General features: G+C 39.1%; 2 protein-coding genes across 2 annotated transcripts in view; one reads left to right on the forward strand and one right to left on the reverse strand.

The window, feature by feature from the left end:
• The window catches only part of PLS1 (plastin 1), a 44099-nt gene extending 37532 nt beyond the window's left edge, over positions 1–6567 (reverse strand). Inside the window, exon 1 of the mRNA XM_032697437.1 lies at positions 6486–6567. The gene's annotated coding sequence lies outside the window, so the exon portion shown is untranslated. The remainder of the gene's footprint in view (positions 1–6485) is intronic.
• A 495-nt stretch (positions 6568–7062) lies between these two features.
• The window catches only part of ATR (ATR serine/threonine kinase), a 39527-nt gene continuing 26030 nt past the window's right edge, over positions 7063–20559 (forward strand). The window contains exons 1-17 of the mRNA XM_032698530.1: positions 7063–7161; positions 7937–8028; positions 9364–9507; positions 10070–10959; positions 11817–12004; positions 13228–13422; positions 13643–13857; positions 14670–14822; positions 14966–15164; positions 15754–16013; positions 16416–16606; positions 16706–16806; positions 17065–17236; positions 17903–18070; positions 18941–19135; positions 19492–19677; positions 20103–20195. Coding sequence (XP_032554421.1) covers positions 7103–7161; positions 7937–8028; positions 9364–9507; positions 10070–10959; positions 11817–12004; positions 13228–13422; positions 13643–13857; positions 14670–14822; positions 14966–15164; positions 15754–16013; positions 16416–16606; positions 16706–16806; positions 17065–17236; positions 17903–18070; positions 18941–19135; positions 19492–19677; positions 20103–20195 — 3501 coding nt within the window. The 5' untranslated portion in view covers positions 7063–7102. The remainder of the gene's footprint in view (positions 7162–7936; positions 8029–9363; positions 9508–10069; positions 10960–11816; positions 12005–13227; positions 13423–13642; positions 13858–14669; positions 14823–14965; positions 15165–15753; positions 16014–16415; positions 16607–16705; positions 16807–17064; positions 17237–17902; positions 18071–18940; positions 19136–19491; positions 19678–20102; positions 20196–20559) is intronic.

Here is a 20559-nt window from a genome sequence, read left to right on the forward strand (position 1 = left end):
ACACACCTTATGAAAACAAACACAGCACACAGTGCCAGAAGTAGGGATTTGCTCTGGCATGACAAACAAGTCTTATGTTGCTGCCAAGCTTCTCTTGGGAGCAGCCTTGGTAGGACATGACTAAACCACCTTGCCCATGGTGAAGAGACCAGCTGGGAGGTTTGAGTTTCAGGTCTCAAAGACTTTGGAAATTCTGAGGAGTGCACACATTAGTTTAACTATTTCTTTTAATCTCTGGTAACAGTAGAATAATGAAATCCCTTTGGAAATATCAAAGATACATAAATGTCAATGATTAAGATGAACAAAATATCAGCTTTTAGACAAATTTATCCAACAGGCCTTAAACTAGTGAAACAGTTATCTGTGTATGCAACCCTAAGCCCACAATAACTAACTCTTTTAAAATGAAGGAATTATTGAAAAGATTTAAATTTATGTGCTATAACATTTTATAATTTGGGATGTGAAAAACATTCTGCCTCATTCAATTAAGTATTCAGCCACAATTAAGTGCCTGATACAGGCAATGACAAGTAAAATAAAATGTATATTCAGTTATTCCTCATTGAATATATCATACTACCTAAGGGGGGAGAAAAGAAAGAATGAGAGTCCATACCTGATGCCAGCTATGTCACTGGTAAAAACCTCACTAGCTTCAATTAAATATATCTTGATTCTATACATCAAGCTTGGAAGGACTAGAAACACTGCAGAAGAAAAATAATAAGCTCAATGGAAAAGAATAATTTCATACTACTTTATATGATCCTAACTTTAGGATATGAAAAAATAGGATTTGGTTTCCCTTTGTTATAAGGGGATAAATTAGTGCAAGGAGAAACAGCAGGACACGTGCAAACAAAATAGGAGAACGGGGGATGTGGAGTTAAAAAAGGAGCTTGATAAATCAGCAAACATTCCAAACTATAAAAAAATCTGGAAAAGAAAACCTATCAGGGAATACATGGTTTGAAAAGAGCTAGGTCCCTGACTCTTACATAGAGATAAATCCTTTAAATTGCATTCAAGTAAATATAATCTTGCCGGTAACATACAGCCTAATATTTCAGCTTTTCTACATGTCAGTGTCTTTAATCAGTCTATTCTACCACTGATTATTAATGAGATGAAAGGATGAATACACTAATTGAATGAAAGTGGGAAATACTGGATCTAGCATTATTTTTTTTTGTTTTGCTAGTGCCTATTATTATTAAGGAAACATCTGCCAAGAGAGCCCTGAAAGTGGGTTGATAATCCTTTTCCCACCAAAAGCATGCATGTAGAAGCACACAGTCTGCTTTATGCATAATTTATTTCTGAGGCTTAGCAATACCAGTCTCTCTGATGAGCTATTGTGAAGAACTACCTTTATCCTCCTTGGACACCTGGATGTAATAGCAGTAACCAAGTACACACCTCCACAAAAAAAGCTACAAATTCATCCAGTTACATTTAGAAGCACCAAAACAAATAATTATGTAAATAATAAAACCATGACATACATTTAGCATTCCCTCCATGTGACCAGCTGAATCAAAGCTGAAATCCTATAATTAGTAATTTTATCACAAACGTAATACACTGGAGAATAGAGAAGTCACCCTTACTGCTTCATTTTCAAGCCCCTTCTGAAAGATTTAGCCACAGTAAAAAAAAAAAAACAACAAAAAAAAAAACCTTAGTAAAGTAACCAATAATGCAGAACTGGTTGTGTCCATAACCTGGAATTCCTGATCCATCTTGAGCTGACTAATGTTAGTTGCTCTTTCCATTGTTAGTATTGTTTTGCACATCATACCACCATCACCAGTCAACTGTTGCCCTTTGAATGATGTCAAGGCTGCGATGAGCTAATAACACAACATCTCACACAGAAGGTCTTCAAACCTGCAGTTTAGGTTGAACAGCAATTGCAGTTGCTTAGCTCAGTATCTTTCCCCAGAACTACAATTTATTGCTTCCTGATTATGTGGCACAGTACAGTGGAGCCTTTCCCAGTAATAATTCTGTTTGTTAGGGTCAGATCCTGTTACTCACTGGTACTGTTGTTCTACATTTATTTAATCCATTTATGTAGACCTGGTGATTTTGGGAGTTTTTATGGCAACAGTTATCATGGATATGAAGTATTTCACACATCATGGTGAATGCTATGAAAGTATTTTATTTAAATAATTACTGCAATAAGAAGAGTGGAACTAAACATTACACTCAGACTTTAAGTGACGTGTTAAGTGTAAGGGTACTTAAACTTTTTAGTTGAGGTATTGTATTGCATGCTGTTAAGGTGATGTTCTGTTTCACTGACACAATCCTCAAGCTCCAAGTACTGGGAAAATACTCACCAAGGAATATATCCTCCTCCAAAAAGTAATTAGTACCGTTCCACCATATTTAATTTATTTGACTTCCAAAAAAAAAGGGTAAAAGGACAAAAACATGAATCCTCCTTCTCTCTCCTCTACTGCATTGATTTCTGTGGTAAGCCATGCAATGGAGAAGGGGGACATTTAGCAGAACTTCCATCACTATTCCCAGGCATAAACTCTATTCTAGTTTTAATCAGTAGAGGACACAGAATCAGATGGAAAATTTTATCTCCTGATAATAAATCTCTCAGAAAACAACATCTTTTCACTATGAAAACTGTAGCAACTGTAGCTAGTACTGTTTTTCAGATTTTCATTGAAGAAATATTTGAATAAAAGAATCTACATAATTTCAACAGCCACAATTTTCACATGTACTTTAAATGACATTTTAAATGCATATTACACAACTTTCTCCTAGTTGAGAGACTAGGAGACTAGTCTCCTAGCATGGCTAGTACAGAGTTTTGCACTTCATTAAAGGATTTTTAAGCATCACTGTTGCTACAAGTTTTAAAAAAGGAGTAATTTCCAGATTCTGTAAATTTTGCCCTAGGAAACTAAATTCCAGGCATCTTACCTCTCATTCAAAAACTATCAACTCAAAAAGTCTTGATGTTATACACTGATCCTGCTAGTAAAAACATTTCAGTGAGTCTCCTCCGCAGCTACTAGCCTCAAGAATAATACTTTTCTAGAAATATTGGGAGGTAAGAATCAAGTAAGAAAAAAAAAGAAATATATAGGCAACAACTTTTAATAGTAGTAAAATTTTTGAAGATAAGCAAAAAACAATCACTCCTCCTATACAAATAATAACACCATGTTCCAGAGGAATCTATACTCTAATGTGCTATCTCTCCAAATACTTAAATACTTTACTTTACATTATCAGTAGTCTCAAGTACATAACCAGATTTATTCACAAAAAAACCCATGGATAAGTGCTTGTAGGACTAGGACCTGTTAAGATTATACACAGAAGTCAAACAGATTTTAATGTTATATGTTTTCTTTTCTCACTTTTCCCCCTCTTTTACGTGTTTTAGTTTTTCTTAGCACTTGTGTGTACATAATCCGCTTTTAGGTTTCTGGCTTGCCTGTTATCCTTACCACCATTTACTGTTTCAATTTTTGATTTTTTTTTTTTTTAATCATCAAACCAATATTCAAGTTTTAATCTGTGCCACTCCACTCCAGCCCAGTTGATTAAGCAGCCCAGGCACAGATAAAACCTGAGAGTGCTGCAACACACATTCTTACAGTGCACAGGAGCAATGCCCTGTGTCCAAAGGTCACGCACTGTCTTGACAACCACTCGCATGACTATGGACAGAAATTTGTCTTTGAGTCACCATCCAGACTGTGGGTGTCAGCACAGCAGCCATGTGGATGATAAACTGTCAGATATCTTGATATTGAAGGAAATGACTTAGCACAGCTCACAGCACCTCCCTGCACCATCTTGGCTGCATTCCTCTGACCACCCTTACCACGTATGTTCACATCTCACAGTTCATGAGGAATACACTGGTGTATTTACATGTCTTTAGTGCACTCACTACCTACCTGCAAGACAGCTGACATCAAACTGCAGTTACACTAACCACCATCTCACACACATCCACAGAGTGGATGAGCCCCAAGAACAACAGCAATTATACCTCAGAATTAAACAACAGAGGGAACAAAAATACAATTAACATGCTCCTGTGCTCTCGGACCTGCTGCCCAAGGCAAAGTCTCTCAGCATCTTAAAATAAGTACATTGACCTGCAAAGGCATGTGGTAAAGAAGTAATCAAAAGCCAAAGCCAAAGTAATGAAAAAGACAGAGGCCTGGGTGTGGAGGAATCATGCAACTATACAGTGAGAGGACTGCTCAGGTGGGGAATGGAGAAGAAAAGAATAATTAAAAAAAGAGTAACCTCAGCTTCAGCAGAAATCTTGGTAGCGCTGCATACTCTGAATTTGATATTTAGTTCTACCTTTCTGCATGAGCTTCTCTGCCCTGTCCCAAGTTCTGCAAGCTGGGAGCTCTGCACACCTAAGACTCCTTTCACCAATATGAACAACTGCATTGGAGAAAAGAATAGAGGAGGGTCTCAAGGCACACTATTTTCATAAACAATTAAGTCACTCCCTCCAGATGGATGATAACACACTTGCTTCTCCTGTTGGGGGCCAAGGGACCTAAAAGTACAAAATAATTAGATAAGGAAGAAATGAGATGAATTAAGAATTTATTGAGCTTATCATGTGCTCAAGCAAAGGAAGAAATGAAATCAGGTGTTTCAGTTGCTGTTTCTGTGAAGGACACTAGATTTTGTGAGTGCCCATGAAAATGTTTTTATGGAGAGCATCTAGAAGACTTCTTACATCCTCACAACACAATGGAGTTGTTATTATGGGCAGTCTCACGTAGAGTTTTCCAAAACCATGGTAGCTGGAGGAATTTGATAGTACGATAAGAAATCAGTAGATGGGACTTCACAATTGCAAGGGAAAATAAGCCTCCTAACTTCACTCCCAGTGAAGAATGGGGAGCAGAGGATCTCTTTTTGGTGAATTGTTAGAAGTGCTCATTAACAAAAAAAAAAACCCAACAACCCAAATCAAAAACCACCTGAATTCCATGTTTGGTAAATGCTCAAAGAAACTGCACTACAAATTCATGTAGCATTCTACCTATCACAAGTGAAAGCGTTTCTACAATATCTATATTAATATGATCTCGCTGGTGACTCAGGGCAGCTCCAAGCAAAAGCATTTTTTTTTATTAAGCACTTCATATGCCCCATTTACGCTTTACCAACAATAATAACAACAAAAAAACCCCTATAATTCAATAAAGCCTATTTCTTAGGATTGAAAGATAAAGAATAATACAGGCTGCTCGAACTCTCCTAAGATACCAACAGCATCCTGCTATCTTTCTTAAGTTCATCAAGGATGACACTGGGATTTTAACTCCCCAACAATTTAGCAAGCAGTGCAATTTACACCTTTCTTAGTGTGATTGTTGTCTCAGGCTTGGAAATTTACACTCAGTGTTGTTTTCACAATATTTTAAATTGAAACTACGTATAAAATTTCGTGTTCAAAATAACATCGATAACAAAACCCAGACGTACTTAGTCTTCCTGGACTGTTAAAGTTCTACTTGACAGAACATATAGACCTAGATGGTTCTTGCTTTCTTTCTAGGAACGACTGTTGAAAGACTAGCATTTTATAAAGTCAGCTGGTATAATACATTGCAATATCTACTGAAAAACAAACTAAGATAAACCCGGTTATGTTTCGTGAAGTTTCTCGAAGTACTTCAGGTTCTTGTCAAGTTACCAGCCTTTAAAAAGCCAGTAGAATTTTAATGAAATGACATACGTACATTTCATAGGACAAAAATATTCATCTACGAACAATTAGTAACAGGTTCCCTTAAAGTATCCACTTGACATGGTTCAGTAATTGAAACACACACGCACGCTCCTTGTGGGCTGTTTTACATGCACAAGACACAGCCCTAGTACAGTGGAAACAGGCAACAGAATTAGAAGCCTCCGAGAGGATTTTATTTCAGCCCAGAAACAACACTAAGCAAACTTCATAAACAAATGCAGAACGAGCCGTAGCTCCTAATGACAAAAACAAAGCTCAGAGCTCAGTGTCCACTCGCACACTCTCTCTGCTGTTCCTCCCCGCACACAAGCCCCGTATTTTACCCTGTTTACCCCGCTCTGTCGCAGCCTCGCTGCCCAGGTGGGGCACACGCGGGTCACCGGCACCGCCCGGGGCCGCGCCCGCCGCTCCCTGCGCCCCGCGCTGCTCCCGCGGCTTCACCGGCACCGTCCGAACTTCACACATTTAAACGTTTCGTGAAAGAAACATGAACAGAACGCAACAAGTGGTAAAAAGAAAAAGTAACAGTAATAAACCAGAAAACCAGTAGTGTTTTAAAGGCTGGTTACGCACCGCTACCTGCGGGGCGGAGCGCTGAGCCCGCACCTGCCCAGCGCGCCCTCCCGCTGCTCCGCGCCCCGCTCGCCCCGCACACGGCTCGGGGGAACAGCCGGGGAGCGACCCCCGCGCCCCGCTCGCTGCCCACCTGGCCGGCGGCCGCAATGTCCCGCAAAGTCCCCGCACTGTCCCCGCAGCGCCGCCGCCGCCACCTGCTGCTGTTGGCGCGGGGGCCGGGCCGGGCCGGGCCGGGCCGGGCGGGCGGGGCGATGGCAGGGGCGGGCCGGGGCGGGGGTCGCTCGGGGCCGGTCCCCGCGGGGCTGTCCCGCACCTGATACCCAGGTGCGCCCAGCGGGGGCGGGCCGGGAGCTGCACCGAGCCGTGCAGAGGCGCCTCCTCAGCCTGCTTTGAAGTTTCTTCTTCGCCGCCCCTCCCTTCCTCGCTCTCAGCCCCCCTCAGCACTGCGGCGCTTCTCCCCTCCAGTCCCCCGGAGCCCCCGTCCGTCGTGGCCGGGCTGTGGCTGTCATTGCCGGCGGCCCCTCAGTGCCCCGGCTGGGCGGGGTGCGCTCGGCCCCCGGCGGGCGCTCCCCGTTCCTGCAGAGCCCCGCCGGGGCTGCGCGGAGCCCGCGGGAACCCTGAGCGACCGTGTGCGGTGACGAAGGGGTTAAAGCCGAGCGGCTCCGGGAGCGGGGGAGGTTTGTGCCGTGCCGGCCGCCGTCCCGCAGTGCCCGCCCCGCGGAGCGCCGCCCGATTCAAAGCGCAGCGATGGCGGAGCAGGGCCTGGGCATGGCCTCCATGATCCCCGCGCTGCGGGAGCTCGCCGGGTAGGACGGGCCGTGTGTGTGTGCGGGGCTGCGGGGCAGGGGAGGGCGAGGAGGAGGAGGAGGAGGAGGTTCCTACCCCGCTGCTGTGCGGGGTGTCCCGGGGCCGGGCCCGCGCCTGCCCCTCAACTGGTCCCCTGTCCCGCCACCTGCGAGGGTTTGTGTGCGCTCACTGTGAATCAAACGACCTGGGACATGTCTGGCTCTGAAGTTTTAGTGTCAACGCGAAATGCGCAGCTTTGTTCTATATTAGTCAGGGGGCTGATGTTAAGGCATAACTATATGTTGGAGATGTGACCTGACAAGAGCTGACTGCCTTCTCAGTCCCCTGCGCAGTCCCTGCTACTTCTTACCCGGTCATCTGTACCTGGTCAGTTGAATAATTCTGGTTAGTTCAAAAAGTGAAACAGGTTCTTAATCTTGCTTTTTTTCGGCACCAAATCTGGTTTCTTCCATGGTAGTAGCATGGGGATAAATCCTTTGGTTTGTTAGATGTGGATTTAATATATATCAAACATAATTACATAACTAAAGGCACTTCAGGTCATTATAAAACTTTTGTACTTCTGAAGACTAAAGAGAAGGAGTGACAGGCTGGTCACTAAAACAAGAAAATTAAAAAAAAAAAAACACCAAGAAATCAATTTGTGTTTCCTTTAGAAGACTTCTAGAAGAAAAAAAAAATCAGTGTTTAATATTGTGTTGTTGAGAAAGACTTCAAATAATTACTTGATACTTTAAAATTGATAACATCAAAATATTGTATTTTTAATTTTAGTGCTAGCCCAGAAGAGTACAACACAGTTGTGCAGAAACCAAGACAAATCCTCTGCCAGTTTGTTGACAGAATTCTTACAGATGTAGATGTTGGTAAGCATTACATCCCTGTCTTTTAAAATTATCTGCTTTATGCTTTAAGTAATTCCTGCCAAAAATACAAGTTACAACTCTCATTCTCAGAAAGATTTTGTTGAATACAATACCCTTTGTGACTTATTTTTGTAATAAATTCTGTATTTTCTGTTATGATGTGAAGTTACCTAAGTGAAAAAAACCCTAAACACACGCACATACACACCCCCAAAAAAAGGAGAGGGGAAATGCAGTGCAGGCTTGTATGAATACAGGTGCTGGAAACACTGAAAAGCAGGAGTATCATGTACTGTGATTGTTAATGAATAATATAGCTTGCAATTCTTAATAATCACGTGTCTTTCAGAATTGAAATACTTTGATGTAAACAGCTTTATTTTTAATATTAGAATTCTAACAAAGCCTTATTTTAGTACTCTCTAAATAATGTTAAGGTTCCAATTATTACAATATTTCACCGACATTTTGATAATTATGAAATACATACACTATTGAAGTATCATTTCAATTATCTGTACACTTGCATTTAAGAGAATCAGAGTAAGGGTAACTTACTCTTTCCAAGCTATAATTTTCTTGTAGCTGTCTCAGTAAGACTGATACTTTGTCTAGTGAACTGATCAATTCATACCCGTGTTACTCTGTAGGTGATGCATTCATTAATTCTTTTACAGTACTGAAAGGAAAGGCTGTAAAAATAAAAATCCAATCTGCTTTATATACTACTCTGAATACATAAGTGTTGTATTTTATCATTGCCATATCAATTTTCTGGGTAACTGCTGTCTGAATCTCAGATAGTTTCCTTCTTGTGCTAGCTAACCCTGTGGCATTCAATGGGATTCAGATACCTGTTTCAAAGGAGCAGCATTAGATATGTTTAGTGTTTTGTTAAACTTCCTGTTTCAGTAAGCTGGATTTACCATTTAAAAACTTGTATTTCCTGAAGATTTAGAACAATTCTCAGAGTTGTTTCTCTACTAGGACTATAAACCTGGGGAAATGTTAGGTATTTGCTGTTGTTCACTCATCACACAGTTGGATAGGATGTTAACTGAATGTTAGTGCATGTGGTGTTAATAATATTTAATGAGGAATTTATATTTCTCTTCAGGCAGTTTGGAGTCACACAGAGCGTTGTACATATGCACAAAATCATCTTCATGGATTAAAAAAGCATACTCTCAATAAATAAATAATTTGGGAGGTTCAAAATCATATCATAGTGTTTTATATATATAAAAATATCCTCATTAGGTGTGAACAAAATTTGTGAAGTTGATTTATTACCATGCTAATTCAAATATTGTTGTCTGCTTTTTCTTTTTGAAGTTGCTTTGGAACTCATTAAGAAATCAGATTCGCAGCCAAGTTCTGTAATGTTGCTTGATTTTATTCAATATATCATGAAATCTTCCCCCCTTATGTTTGTAAATGTGGATGGAAATCAGGAGGAAACAGAATGCAGTTGCATTGGTGAGTTTGTTGAAAATGTTATGTTGAAGCTTGGTATTTTCAAGACTTAAAGTTGTGGATGTCATCCAAGAGAACAGAAATGGGAAAGAGGCAGGTGTGGAAATTTGTTACAAATTTATAAGAGAATATGATGATTAGACTTAGAATATCGTGAATGGATTTGCACTTGTGATAATGGCAGTTTATTGGGACAGATTTTGATGTTATTCATTCCCGTTGCATAGTGGTATTACCTGGCTCATGTTGATGAGAAATGCTGTACTCATTGCCTGAGGGGTTTTTTTAGGCAGAGGAAAATGGCTGGTACCACCCAGTGAAAATGTGTGTCTTCCATTCCCACCCCAACCCCCGTGTGCTGCTCCCTCCTCTTTTCCTGTTTTTCAATGGGATCTGCTGAATAAATGTCCTGCTGAATGCTCTGTTTACTAGGCCTACATGCATTTATCTCAAGTTTCCCTTTGTTTTACTGATAAGCAATATGCTCTCAGGGAGGTGCTCATTAGGAGACTGTAGGTTTTATCTTAATAATTTTCCGGTTGCTGTTTCTCTTTTATTGTCCTAGAATTTAGTAACTGGATCATAACAAGGCTTCTACGAATTGCTGCAACTCCAAACTGCAACACATTGCACAAGAACATTTGTGATGTCATTTGCTCTTTACTTTTTCTGTTTAAAATGAAGAGTTGCTCCATTTTTGAAGTACTAACTAAAGACTTGCTGCAGCTTTTCCAAGACTTAATCATCTTGCACGAAAGAGATGCACAGAAACATCCCAGGGGAAATGGACTGATCTGGCCAGTGACTGTAAAGAGATTTTCAAGCAGTATAAGTGACAAAGTGGGATATTTAAGATTGGCACCGTTAGAGCTGATGGGTATGCCCAATGTAGAATGTTTGGAGGTTATATTAATGTCTATCCTGACAGATATTGTTGCAGATGTGTTTTTTGTCAGACAAGATATTATTCTCTGGGGGATAGGCTGCTCCCTGTTGGAGTATGGCAGTCCAAAAGTTAAAACTTTGGCAATGAAGTTTCTGGTGAAGTTAATTCATTTAGGAGGACCTCCAGAACAACTGGCCAGTGTTTTCTTCACAGTCTTTTTTGAAATTCTGCAGTCAGCCCTTGAAATGGATACTGAGGAATCAGAACTCTTTGGAGAACCACTCTTACTGTTAGTGAGGACATTGTTGCCTTTTGAAGCAGATTCTTACAAAAAGATTGAACCTGTCTACTTCAATATGCTGCTGGAGAAGCTCTGTGCACTGTTTGAAGGGGATGTGTTTAGGTGTCTTCAGTCTGAAAAGCTGAAAACTACTTTTTGCCATATACTGCAGTATTTTCTGGAGTTCATTCCAACTGGCTATGAATCTGCCTTACAAGTAAGAAAAGCCCATATCAGTACCATATGTGGGATTTTTGTGAATGTGGTTGGAACTCAGGAGGAACAAGAGGTAGGTTAATTTTAAAAACGGTATCTGTTGTGTGAATAGATCAGATACAAAAACCTATACAAAGAAGAAAATTCAGGAAATGCTATTTTTAGTTGCATATTTAGGTTAATACTCCTTGGTTTTTAACTGTTTCATATGTTTGTACAGGTCAGAGTTCTTTGATCAGTTGAATGTAACTGGACTCTTATGTTTTTTAGATGTATTAAACTGTTGATAAGTTATGCAGGCAGAACTGTTTATAATCATAAATAACATCATAAAAGTATAAAATGGGAGTAAGGCCCAGAGTACACTCATATTTTATTAGTAATTTCCATTCTTCTGAGTTCTTACTTTCTAGCCATATGCTTTTATCATGTTTGTTAGGGACAGGTAGACAGAAAGGTGTTGATGTGCTGAATGTTCCCTCTACTCTATGCATTCATGTGTGTATTGTATCTGTTGTCTCTTAAACTCATTGTATCTGTTGTCTCTTAAACTCATTGTATCTGTTGTCTCTTAAACTCATTGTATCTGTTGTCTCTTAAACTCATTGTATCTGTTGTCTCTTAAACTCATTGTATCTGTTGTCTCTTAAACTTTGTGTGTCTGCCCTGATGGCTTTGGTAGCAAGGTATTATGGCAGGAACTGGGAAACAGCTGTACAAGCTGCATCCTCTCTGCTAGTAACACAGGAAACTTCATTGCTTATGAGAGCTTTCATCTTATAATTAAGTTTTTGGACAGAAAGGTTTTTAAGAACTTTGTTACCATAATATTTTGAAATTTTCCATTTTAAGTCAGAAGCAATAATAGCACATCTCTGGGAAGTAAGGCAGAACATACATCATGGTACCTCTGTTGTTTGTCCATCCCAGTATCTGGTGAGTCCACTTTATACGGTGTTAAAAACACAAACAGAAGAAATCTTTCAGGAGCTTCATGAGAACCAACAAGAGACTTCTGACACTGATGGGTGGAGCAGCAGCAGTGATGAAGTTCCAGAGAAAAGGCGACGACTAAGCCTCCCCACAAAGCATCCAAGGAGATCACCTACCCCTTCAATGTATGACACTTACTCAATAAGTACCTTTATAGTAGTTTGGCTCTTGAATAATAAATAAAAACTTTTTGAGGCAGTCTATTCTTAGCAGCCAGATTGAAATATCTGCTGGGGAAAAAAATCCAAGTGATATTTTGAAGGATCAAAATCTACAGTGATTTTTAAGCCAAACTTTAGTTAAAGAGACTGTATTTTTAATATATTCAGTGGAAATTATTTTCATTTTTACCTACTGAGAACAGAAAAGCTGAGAACATCCATACAAAGTGACAGAATCATGTGTGTGGCTGTGCTGTTAAGCTGGATGTACTTAAAGCAGATCTAGTTGAGTCAAGTTGAGAACAGGTAAACAAAGCCAGTTCTCTCAGCCTCTGCTTGTGCTGTGCTTCAGCTCCCTGATTTTCTTGGACTTGCTCCAGCTGTTGATCTTTCTTGTATTTAGGCACTCAAAACTGGCTTCATGCTGTACTCCAGCTGTGGGCTCATGATCAGCCTTCACTCTTGAGTACAGCCCAGTATGACCTTTGCAACAAGGTCACACTGCTGAAGTTCAACTTTTCCACCAGTCCACCAGGTCACTTTCTGCAGAGCTCCTGTACAGTCAGTCAGCCCTCAGCCCGTTCTGTTCCATCAGGGATTTTGTGTCAGTTGCAGGACTTGTCCTGTGGACCTTCATGAAGTTCTTGCTGGCCTAGTTTTGTAGCCAGTTGAAGTCTTCTGAAATAACAGCTCTCCTTTTCTCCACAGAGCTGCCTCTCTCAGTGTGGAAAGAAATCGAGGGCAGGATTTGCCCTTGGTAAATTTGTAATGGCCATTTACAGTCACCTTCCTGTCCCTCATGCAGGTAGAAATGAGTTCAGGGAAGACTTTTTCCATAACCTTCCCCGGGACTGAGGTTAGGCTAACAGGGCTAGAGGATTCCTTGGATCCTCTTTGTTTTGCCTTTCTCAAAGATGAGTGTAAGTGTTTGGCTTTTTATGGTCACCAAGACCTTTCAAGGATTGTAGAGTTATGGCTTTATAGCCTTTCAGATAAGTCTGATTTGAGTCATACTTAAATTCAGAGTTAGTCTCTGTTCCTCCCAAAGAGCACATTTAAGCTAAAGCTTCATTTGGTATATTCCTAATCCTGTATCAAACATGGTTTAGCACTGGTTTTATTATGATGATTTATCTTTTCTGAAAAGAAGTATGTGTTGGAAAACAATTAATATGGTCAAATTACAGACGTAGCCCTGTGAACATGAAACTGAAGAGCTCTCTCTGGAATGCCATCACTGAGAAAGCTGCATCCTTAATATCCATCCTTGAGAAAGATGTTCTGCCAGTGGATGTTCTCCAGACTGTGGAAGGGATTGCTGTGGTTCTGCGACTGGCTGCTCTGGGCATAGTTCATTGTTCTCCCCCAACAAATTCTGCCAGGTAAAGGGACCAAGGAGAAACTGTGAGACCAACACTTTCTTGTAGCTGTCCTTAAGATTGGCGTAGATTACTTTAATGCTTGTCCATGTATCAGCATAAGTGTTGGATAAGTCCTCTATATTTCAAAGAAATACACTTCCATAATAACTTTGCTTGCAAGCAGTACAATATTAAATGTTTAGAATGTGTTGAATTGATGATGTGATTTCTGTTTTAACAGTATAGATCATCCATGTAACTCTGGCATGTGTAAGACTGCTCCAAGCTGCTCAGATTCAGTGGTGAATACACAGTTCAAGTGGATTTCCTCTGATTTTATCACAAGAGTAGTGAAAGTCTGCAGAAACCTGTTAGAGGCTGCTACACAGATTGTTAATCTAGAACAAGTGATTGACAGAATAGTGAAAATCTTTGATGCCTTGCTGTATGCACAAGGTGAGAAATCCTTTAAAGTAACATGTCTTTTACTGTATTTGTGAATTAGGCATGCATCTGACTGTGTTAGTCTGTTGTGGCAGAGGTACTGAAATTCTAGATCTTGTGCCAGTATTCAAAGTCTTGTAAAAAAAAAGCTAAATAAAGTAAAAAAATAACATTATTCTCTTTTAGGGAGCTTAATTTGCATTCCTTTTTGAACATGTTTTACTTCTCTTTGTCTGTACTTCTATTGATTTTTATCTGACCAAGAGAGTAAACGAGGATAGTGAAAATACATAAGAAAGGAACAAACTTCAGGCAGTTTTCTTTTCAAAACACACAGAGGCAGCATGCCTTATTATCTTAGTTCCACTCAATTTCAAAGCTTGTGACCAGATTCAGCAATGTGGCATGCAGGAATTGTACCAAAAATATAAAATACTTGCATGTTTTTTTAAAAAAGTAACCAGGGTGTAGGATGGAGGACAGACTAAGACTGTAGAGTTATTTTCAGTTTAGCTTTTTAGATATCCCAGAGTCCACCTGAGAGTCTTCACACAAATCCAGAAATACCCAACTTCATTCTGCTGCTCATGTATTACGTTCTGTCAGCTTTTTAATGAGGTTTTTAGGTTATTTTGATGTAGCACTACAAGATTTATTATTACATGTCTAAAATGTAGGATATCAACATGTGGGAATAGTGATACTAGTCTTCGTTGATAGAAAAAGTAACATTTTGTAGCAAATTAAGAACATAAAATGTTTTATAAACTATACAGTGCTGAAAAAGTATATTTTTGTTGTGGTTTTTTCTTTTTTTCCCCTAGTGAAAACTCCACTGAGTGATCAGACTCTTGATAACTTATGTGCATTGCTGTCTCTGCCCTGGATTTACAGCCATCCTGATGATTCTTGTTTTAAGCCATCTATGTTTGGGTTTGATCCTTTAGTTTTGAGTCAAAAAACTGCACAGAGTTTCTGTAAGTATGTTAAAGTATGTAAAACCTAATATCACTTTGGAATGATTTTTCTAAAGCAAAATTATTTTCTTTGCCCTCTTATGGTGATTGATGGTATTAAAAGTTTAAATCAAGTAATTGTTTGCTTTATTTTTTCCCTTTAGCACTCCGAACTCAGTCATACTGTGTGCTCCTTCTGTCTCTCTTCCCAAGAAACATTCATCTGGATTGGAGAAAATCCATTTATCATTGGGCACTACAAAGTCCCCATGAAGTAATTCGGGCTACTTGTGTGAAAGGATTCTCTCTTCTGCTTCATCCCACAAGTGTGCAGTCCTGCAGCACGATTCCCAAAGCACTTTTGTAAGTATTGATACTGCTTTTCTGGGTTTGGGCAAGAAGAAAACCAGACAACTATGAAATATAGTACAAGCACCAAAAGAAAAGTTAATTTCTATTAAATCCAGAATTTGTTAGATCTCAATTACAGAAATCATAAAATATCAACAGTATAGGTGTATGTGATGTCTATATGACAGAACAGTGTTCAATTACCATGTCAGTATGCAAGTTCCTTCCCTGGCTAGAGGGCCTCATTTAAATTAAGGAGGAGAAAGGAGCTGTCTTTGTCAGTGAAATCTATGCCATATTCGTCCATATGTCTCTTACAATTTTTCCAGTTTCTTTACCTTTTGTATATATGTCTTGGTGTCTTCTGTCCTTTTGTGTTCAGTTTCTGTATGACCTGCCAGACTCACCATGCCCAGTGCTACTTCAGATATTTAACAGAACGTGAGGGTACTCTGAAAAGGACAAAGATAATTTAGTGAGACAGATCCTTAAATTTTCCTGATAGTACTGTCAGTATAGTTAGAGAATTTAGACAGTGTAGAAAAACAAATTTCTATGTAAATGATCTACTAAAATAATTTCATTTTTGTTTCCCTTTCAGAAATCAAATCAAAGATGAGTCTGAGCTGGTCAAGGAGGCTTGTGCTGCTATAGTGGGGAAATTATCTTGCTGTCTTTCTGGTACATTCTGTGTACAACCCTCCTTGGCAGACTCTGCTATCAAACATATTACTCATGATATTCTGTGTAGCAGCCTCACTGTGACTTCTACTCATGGAAAAACTTGTTCTGTGCAAGCCTGTGTTTTCCAGCCATTTCTTGTTCTCCTTGAGAGTAAAGCACCCAGTTCAGTAAAGCTAGGTATGTGGCTTTACCTTTATTAACATTTTATACTTCCATATGAGGTACTAAGTCACTGTTTCTGTACCTTTCTCCATTCCTTTTATTCTGTATTGGGTTTTTTATAGCTATAACTTGAAGCGTTGTATTTCAGTTGATATCACTGCTAATGTTTAATACTGTCATTAATATTCTTTTAAACTACCTTGGCTTAATTTTGGTCTATGACTATATCTAGAGCTGTAATAATTGATAAAATCTGAATTTTAAATAGCTTTTCTGTTTTACAGTGTTTACTCTTTTGATTAAAAAAAGTATAGTGTGCTTTATGGCTCGCTTGCATCACTGTTTTGTGCACTTCAATAGATTTTGAAAAAGTATTAAAAATATATTTTCCTTTCCTCCTCCAACCACACTACCCAGCATTTATAAAAAATATACCTCATCTTTGCAAACATCTGGATTTTAACACTGATGAGTCCAGTGTGAAGATTCTTGTTGGGTCTTTATTAAATCTAATGGAAGATCCAGACAAAGATGTAAGAGTGGCTTTCAGTGACTGCATAAAGAACATACTAGAATCCTTAGACTCTGAGGAAGGATTCATAAAAGAGGTGAATTCATATTTATTTTTGGGTTTTTGAGTTTGTGTGTCTTGTTTCACTAATGTCAAACACTAAAATTATTTTTTTGGTTTTTTTCATGTGTACCAGCTGTTTGTTTCAAGAATGAAAGAAGCCTATACAAATGCCAAATTATCAAGAAATAATGAGCTTAAAGACACCTTGATTCTCACAACAGGAGATATTGGAAGGTATTTTTGATAGTGTCTTGAAAATTGCCCAGTCACGTCAGTTTGTGGTGCAAAGTAACCTTTTGTTCAAGTGTAAGATTAAATTACTGATTTTGAAGTCAGCCTTTGTCCAGAGCCTGCTGCAACTGTACAGAGCTGTTGATTCATAGGGACTGTTCCTCAATTTCTTCTGCCCTGTCACAGGAGGCGCAGATAAGCCTTGCAAATACAATGAAGAGGTATTTTGCATATTTCTTTTTCTTCTGCTTGCTTTGTAAGGGCATCAAAAGGAGAGTTGGTACCATTTGCCCTCTTGCATTTGTTGCACTGTTTGCTGTCCAAGTCGGCTGCCGTGGCCGGAGCAGCGTACACAGAAATCCGCGCCCTGGCAGCAGCCAAGGCTGTCAAACTGCAGGCTTTCTTCAGTCAGTACAAGAAGCCCATCTGCCAGGTAAAAAGTTGGTGGTTTAGAAAGGCATGTGTTTAGGTTCTTTGTGTGTATTTTGAAAATAGTATTAAAGGTAAAAGCTGCAGTATTTTTACAAGGTGAAATCTCATAGGATGAGGAAGATGATTTCAAGAAAAAAAGCCCCTACAAATATTCAGGAAGGAATGGGAAATCTTTGACTTTGTCTTGATCTTCCCTCGACAATATTGCTTCTCTGTTTTATTCCCTAGGTGCTGTCATTCCGAAATAGAGGGTCTGTATGGTTTCTTGCATTATGTAGTTCTATTGCTGCAAGACGCTATGATTTAAAATTGGAATTGAAGTCAGCATTTTACAGGCATAATTCTGACATGATTGATTTGGGTTTTTTGTTCTACCCATTACCTAAAGACAAAAGTTCTGTTTAAAAAAAAAATTGTCAAAAGCAAACTTTTCTAATTTGGAATTTTTTTTTAAATAATGCAATATTTGAATCCAGGGTTGCAAAACTGAATGTAATTATTAAGTGGATGATAGTCCAATTCTGTTGCAAAGTAATAATCATAGATTTCTGCACCATAAATGAGAGAGAAAACCAGATATATAAAAAGAGGAGTAAAACTCCTCTGTTTAGTTTTAGGGAGCAAACAAGGGAAAAATAATACTAAATATCTATTTCTTCATGCTTAGTTTCTAGTGGAATCCCTGCACTCCAGCCAGATGGTGGTGTTGGGTTCTCCATGCCAGGGCAATGAGCTGCAGAAACAAACAGCTGATCACCAGAGAGAAATGGCTCTGGACATGTTAACTGAGATTGCCAGTGTGTTTGATTTTCCAGATCTAAATCGCTTTCTCTCGGTAAGTTGGTCAGTCCTTTCTATTTTTGATATTTTGTCTGTGTGCTTGTGAACTTCTATTTTAATCCACAATTTTTCTGTGATTGTCAAAGATCTGGTTTTTTTTTCTCTAGTTACTGTTGTTTGTTATAAAATAGACTACTTTGTGATTGCTGCAACTGGGAGCTGAAATACAGAGGATCAGTTTTATCAAGGAGTTAGAGGGATGGCCATAATGCTAATTCAAGTGTGGCAGATAATGAGCAAAGATCTAGAATACTCATTAAGTATATCTGTATTAGTGATCTGGTGCTCTTGGAGGGATCCTTTGTAAGGTGTGATTTTTGCATGGTGCCAGCTTTCTTGTTTCAAATGAGGAAAACTCCTGTTCTGTGGATTCTGCTCTTTCTGATCTGGTTAGATATCTGTTTTACTGGAAGACTAAGTAGCTTCATAATCATACTTGTATTTTGCTTGTTAATAGATGAGAAATGCACGACTGTTACTAAGCAGTGTTCTAGTTGAATGGTAGGTTGGGGGAATACGTGTACATGTTTTATGTGGGCATGTTGGTTTTTTGTTTTGTTTTGGGGTTTTCTAAGATTTCCATATGTGGAGAATCTGAATGGACACAAAAAATGCCAGCTCACTTCTTGCTTACTTGTTTCTTAGTATTGATTAGGTGAAGCAGCTCCTGAAGTAATTAGTTCTGTCTGCATTTTTACTCGGTATTTCCATCTCATTAAAGTTCTTTATTAATACCTATGGTCATACTTATGACCACAGATGTGTGTTGTGGTGCTGACACAAATGGAACAAAGCTTAATCCTGGGGTTTTGGAGGGTTTTTTTGTTTATTTTTTTTCCACTAACTGCTGTTCTTAATTTGCCAGCGGACCCTGCAGGTTCTGCTTCCTGACCTTGCAGCCAAGGCCAGTCCTGCAGCCTCCACACTGATCCGAACCATTGCAAAACAACTGAATGTCAACCGAAGAGAGATTTTAATCAACAACTTCAAATATATCTTCTCTCACTTGGTCTGTTCCTGCACCAAGGATGAGCTTGAGCGGGCACTTCACTACCTCAAGGTAAACTGGCATTTGCTCTCTTCTACCTGCAGGTGAGGAGCAGCAATTGATGCAGAGTGACCTTTCTGCTTTATTTAAGTTAAGGTATTGCAAAGCATAGAGTAGGACATTGTATATGCAGAAATTTTGTTCTTGTTATTTATAATCAGTTCCATTGGCTCTGAGGAATGGTTATAAGATACTTTATGAACTTGATAAATTCTAAAAACCTGGTTTCTCTGACATTTTGCTGAATGGAAGCTTTTTCTTTGGTTTCCATAATAAATCAACCAGAGCCCAATGCCTCCTGTTTCTCAGTGTGCTAATTTCATTGTGATTAAATGAAGACTTGGTTTCTGTTTGCTGTTTGATTATAGAATGAGACTGAGATAGAACTGGGCAGCTTGCTGAGGCAGGACTACCAGGGGCTGCACAATGAGTTACTGCTGCGCATAGGAGAGCACTACCAGCAAGTCTTCAATGGCCTGTCAATATTGGCTTCTTTTGCCTCTCATGATGATCCCTATCGGGGACCCAGAGAAATAACATCACCTGAACAGATGGTAAGGACATCAAAATGTTCTGGTTCAGTTTTGTTCAATAATTGTTTCTTTTTGTCCATTGTGAGAGTGAAGACATTTTGGCATTATTCAAGACAAAAAGGCTGGCATTTCGTATTAAGTGTTCCTGGAATAGGGAGATACATACCAAGTATGCATAAAACCAAATCAAAACAAACAGTGCCCAAACAAACCCACAACACACACATGCAATTTCCAAGTTACTATGAAAACAACAAACCCCACAGCCTAATAGGGATGTCTGTCATTAACACTGCTATTTAAGTAGCAGTGTATGTATTTGGGATTCTTCTCATTTGTCTTTCAGAATTAGCATTTCATACCTACTTTTTAATTTCTTAAGCTTAGGAATGGGTTAATAGTAAGACTATTTGGGTTTTTTACCCTATTTTTTTTTTCCTCCACAGGCTGATTATCTGCAACCTAAATTGCTTGGTATCTTGGCTTTTTTTAACATGCAGTTACTGAGTTCCAGTGTTGGCATTGAAGATAAAAAAATGGTGTGTAAAATTAATTTTTAATATTAAAACAAAAATAAGCAAGGGCTATTTTGATATTCCAGACTTACTTGTGTGTCATGCAACTGTCACTGAAGTCTCAATGATACTGAAGTTCCAATATGATTCTTTAAAACTGATGCTGTTACTTTTTGTTTTGTTTCTTTAATGGTCAGATAATGTACATATTTCAGTCAGACATGGTATATGTAACAAGTCAGTCAATGAGGAATTACAGAGGAGGATAAGTGTGTTATTTTTAATGTGTGAAACAAACAACAGTTGAAAGGATGAGGGAATACTGGAGAAAGCTGGAGTTACTGCAGGGAACAGGGTTATATAAGGCATCAAAGGGCAAAGGTAAAAT

This window comes from Chiroxiphia lanceolata, chromosome 10 (assembly GCF_009829145.1).
Source record: "Chiroxiphia lanceolata isolate bChiLan1 chromosome 10, bChiLan1.pri, whole genome shotgun sequence".
Taxonomy (NCBI): domain Eukaryota; kingdom Metazoa; phylum Chordata; class Aves; order Passeriformes; family Pipridae; genus Chiroxiphia; species Chiroxiphia lanceolata.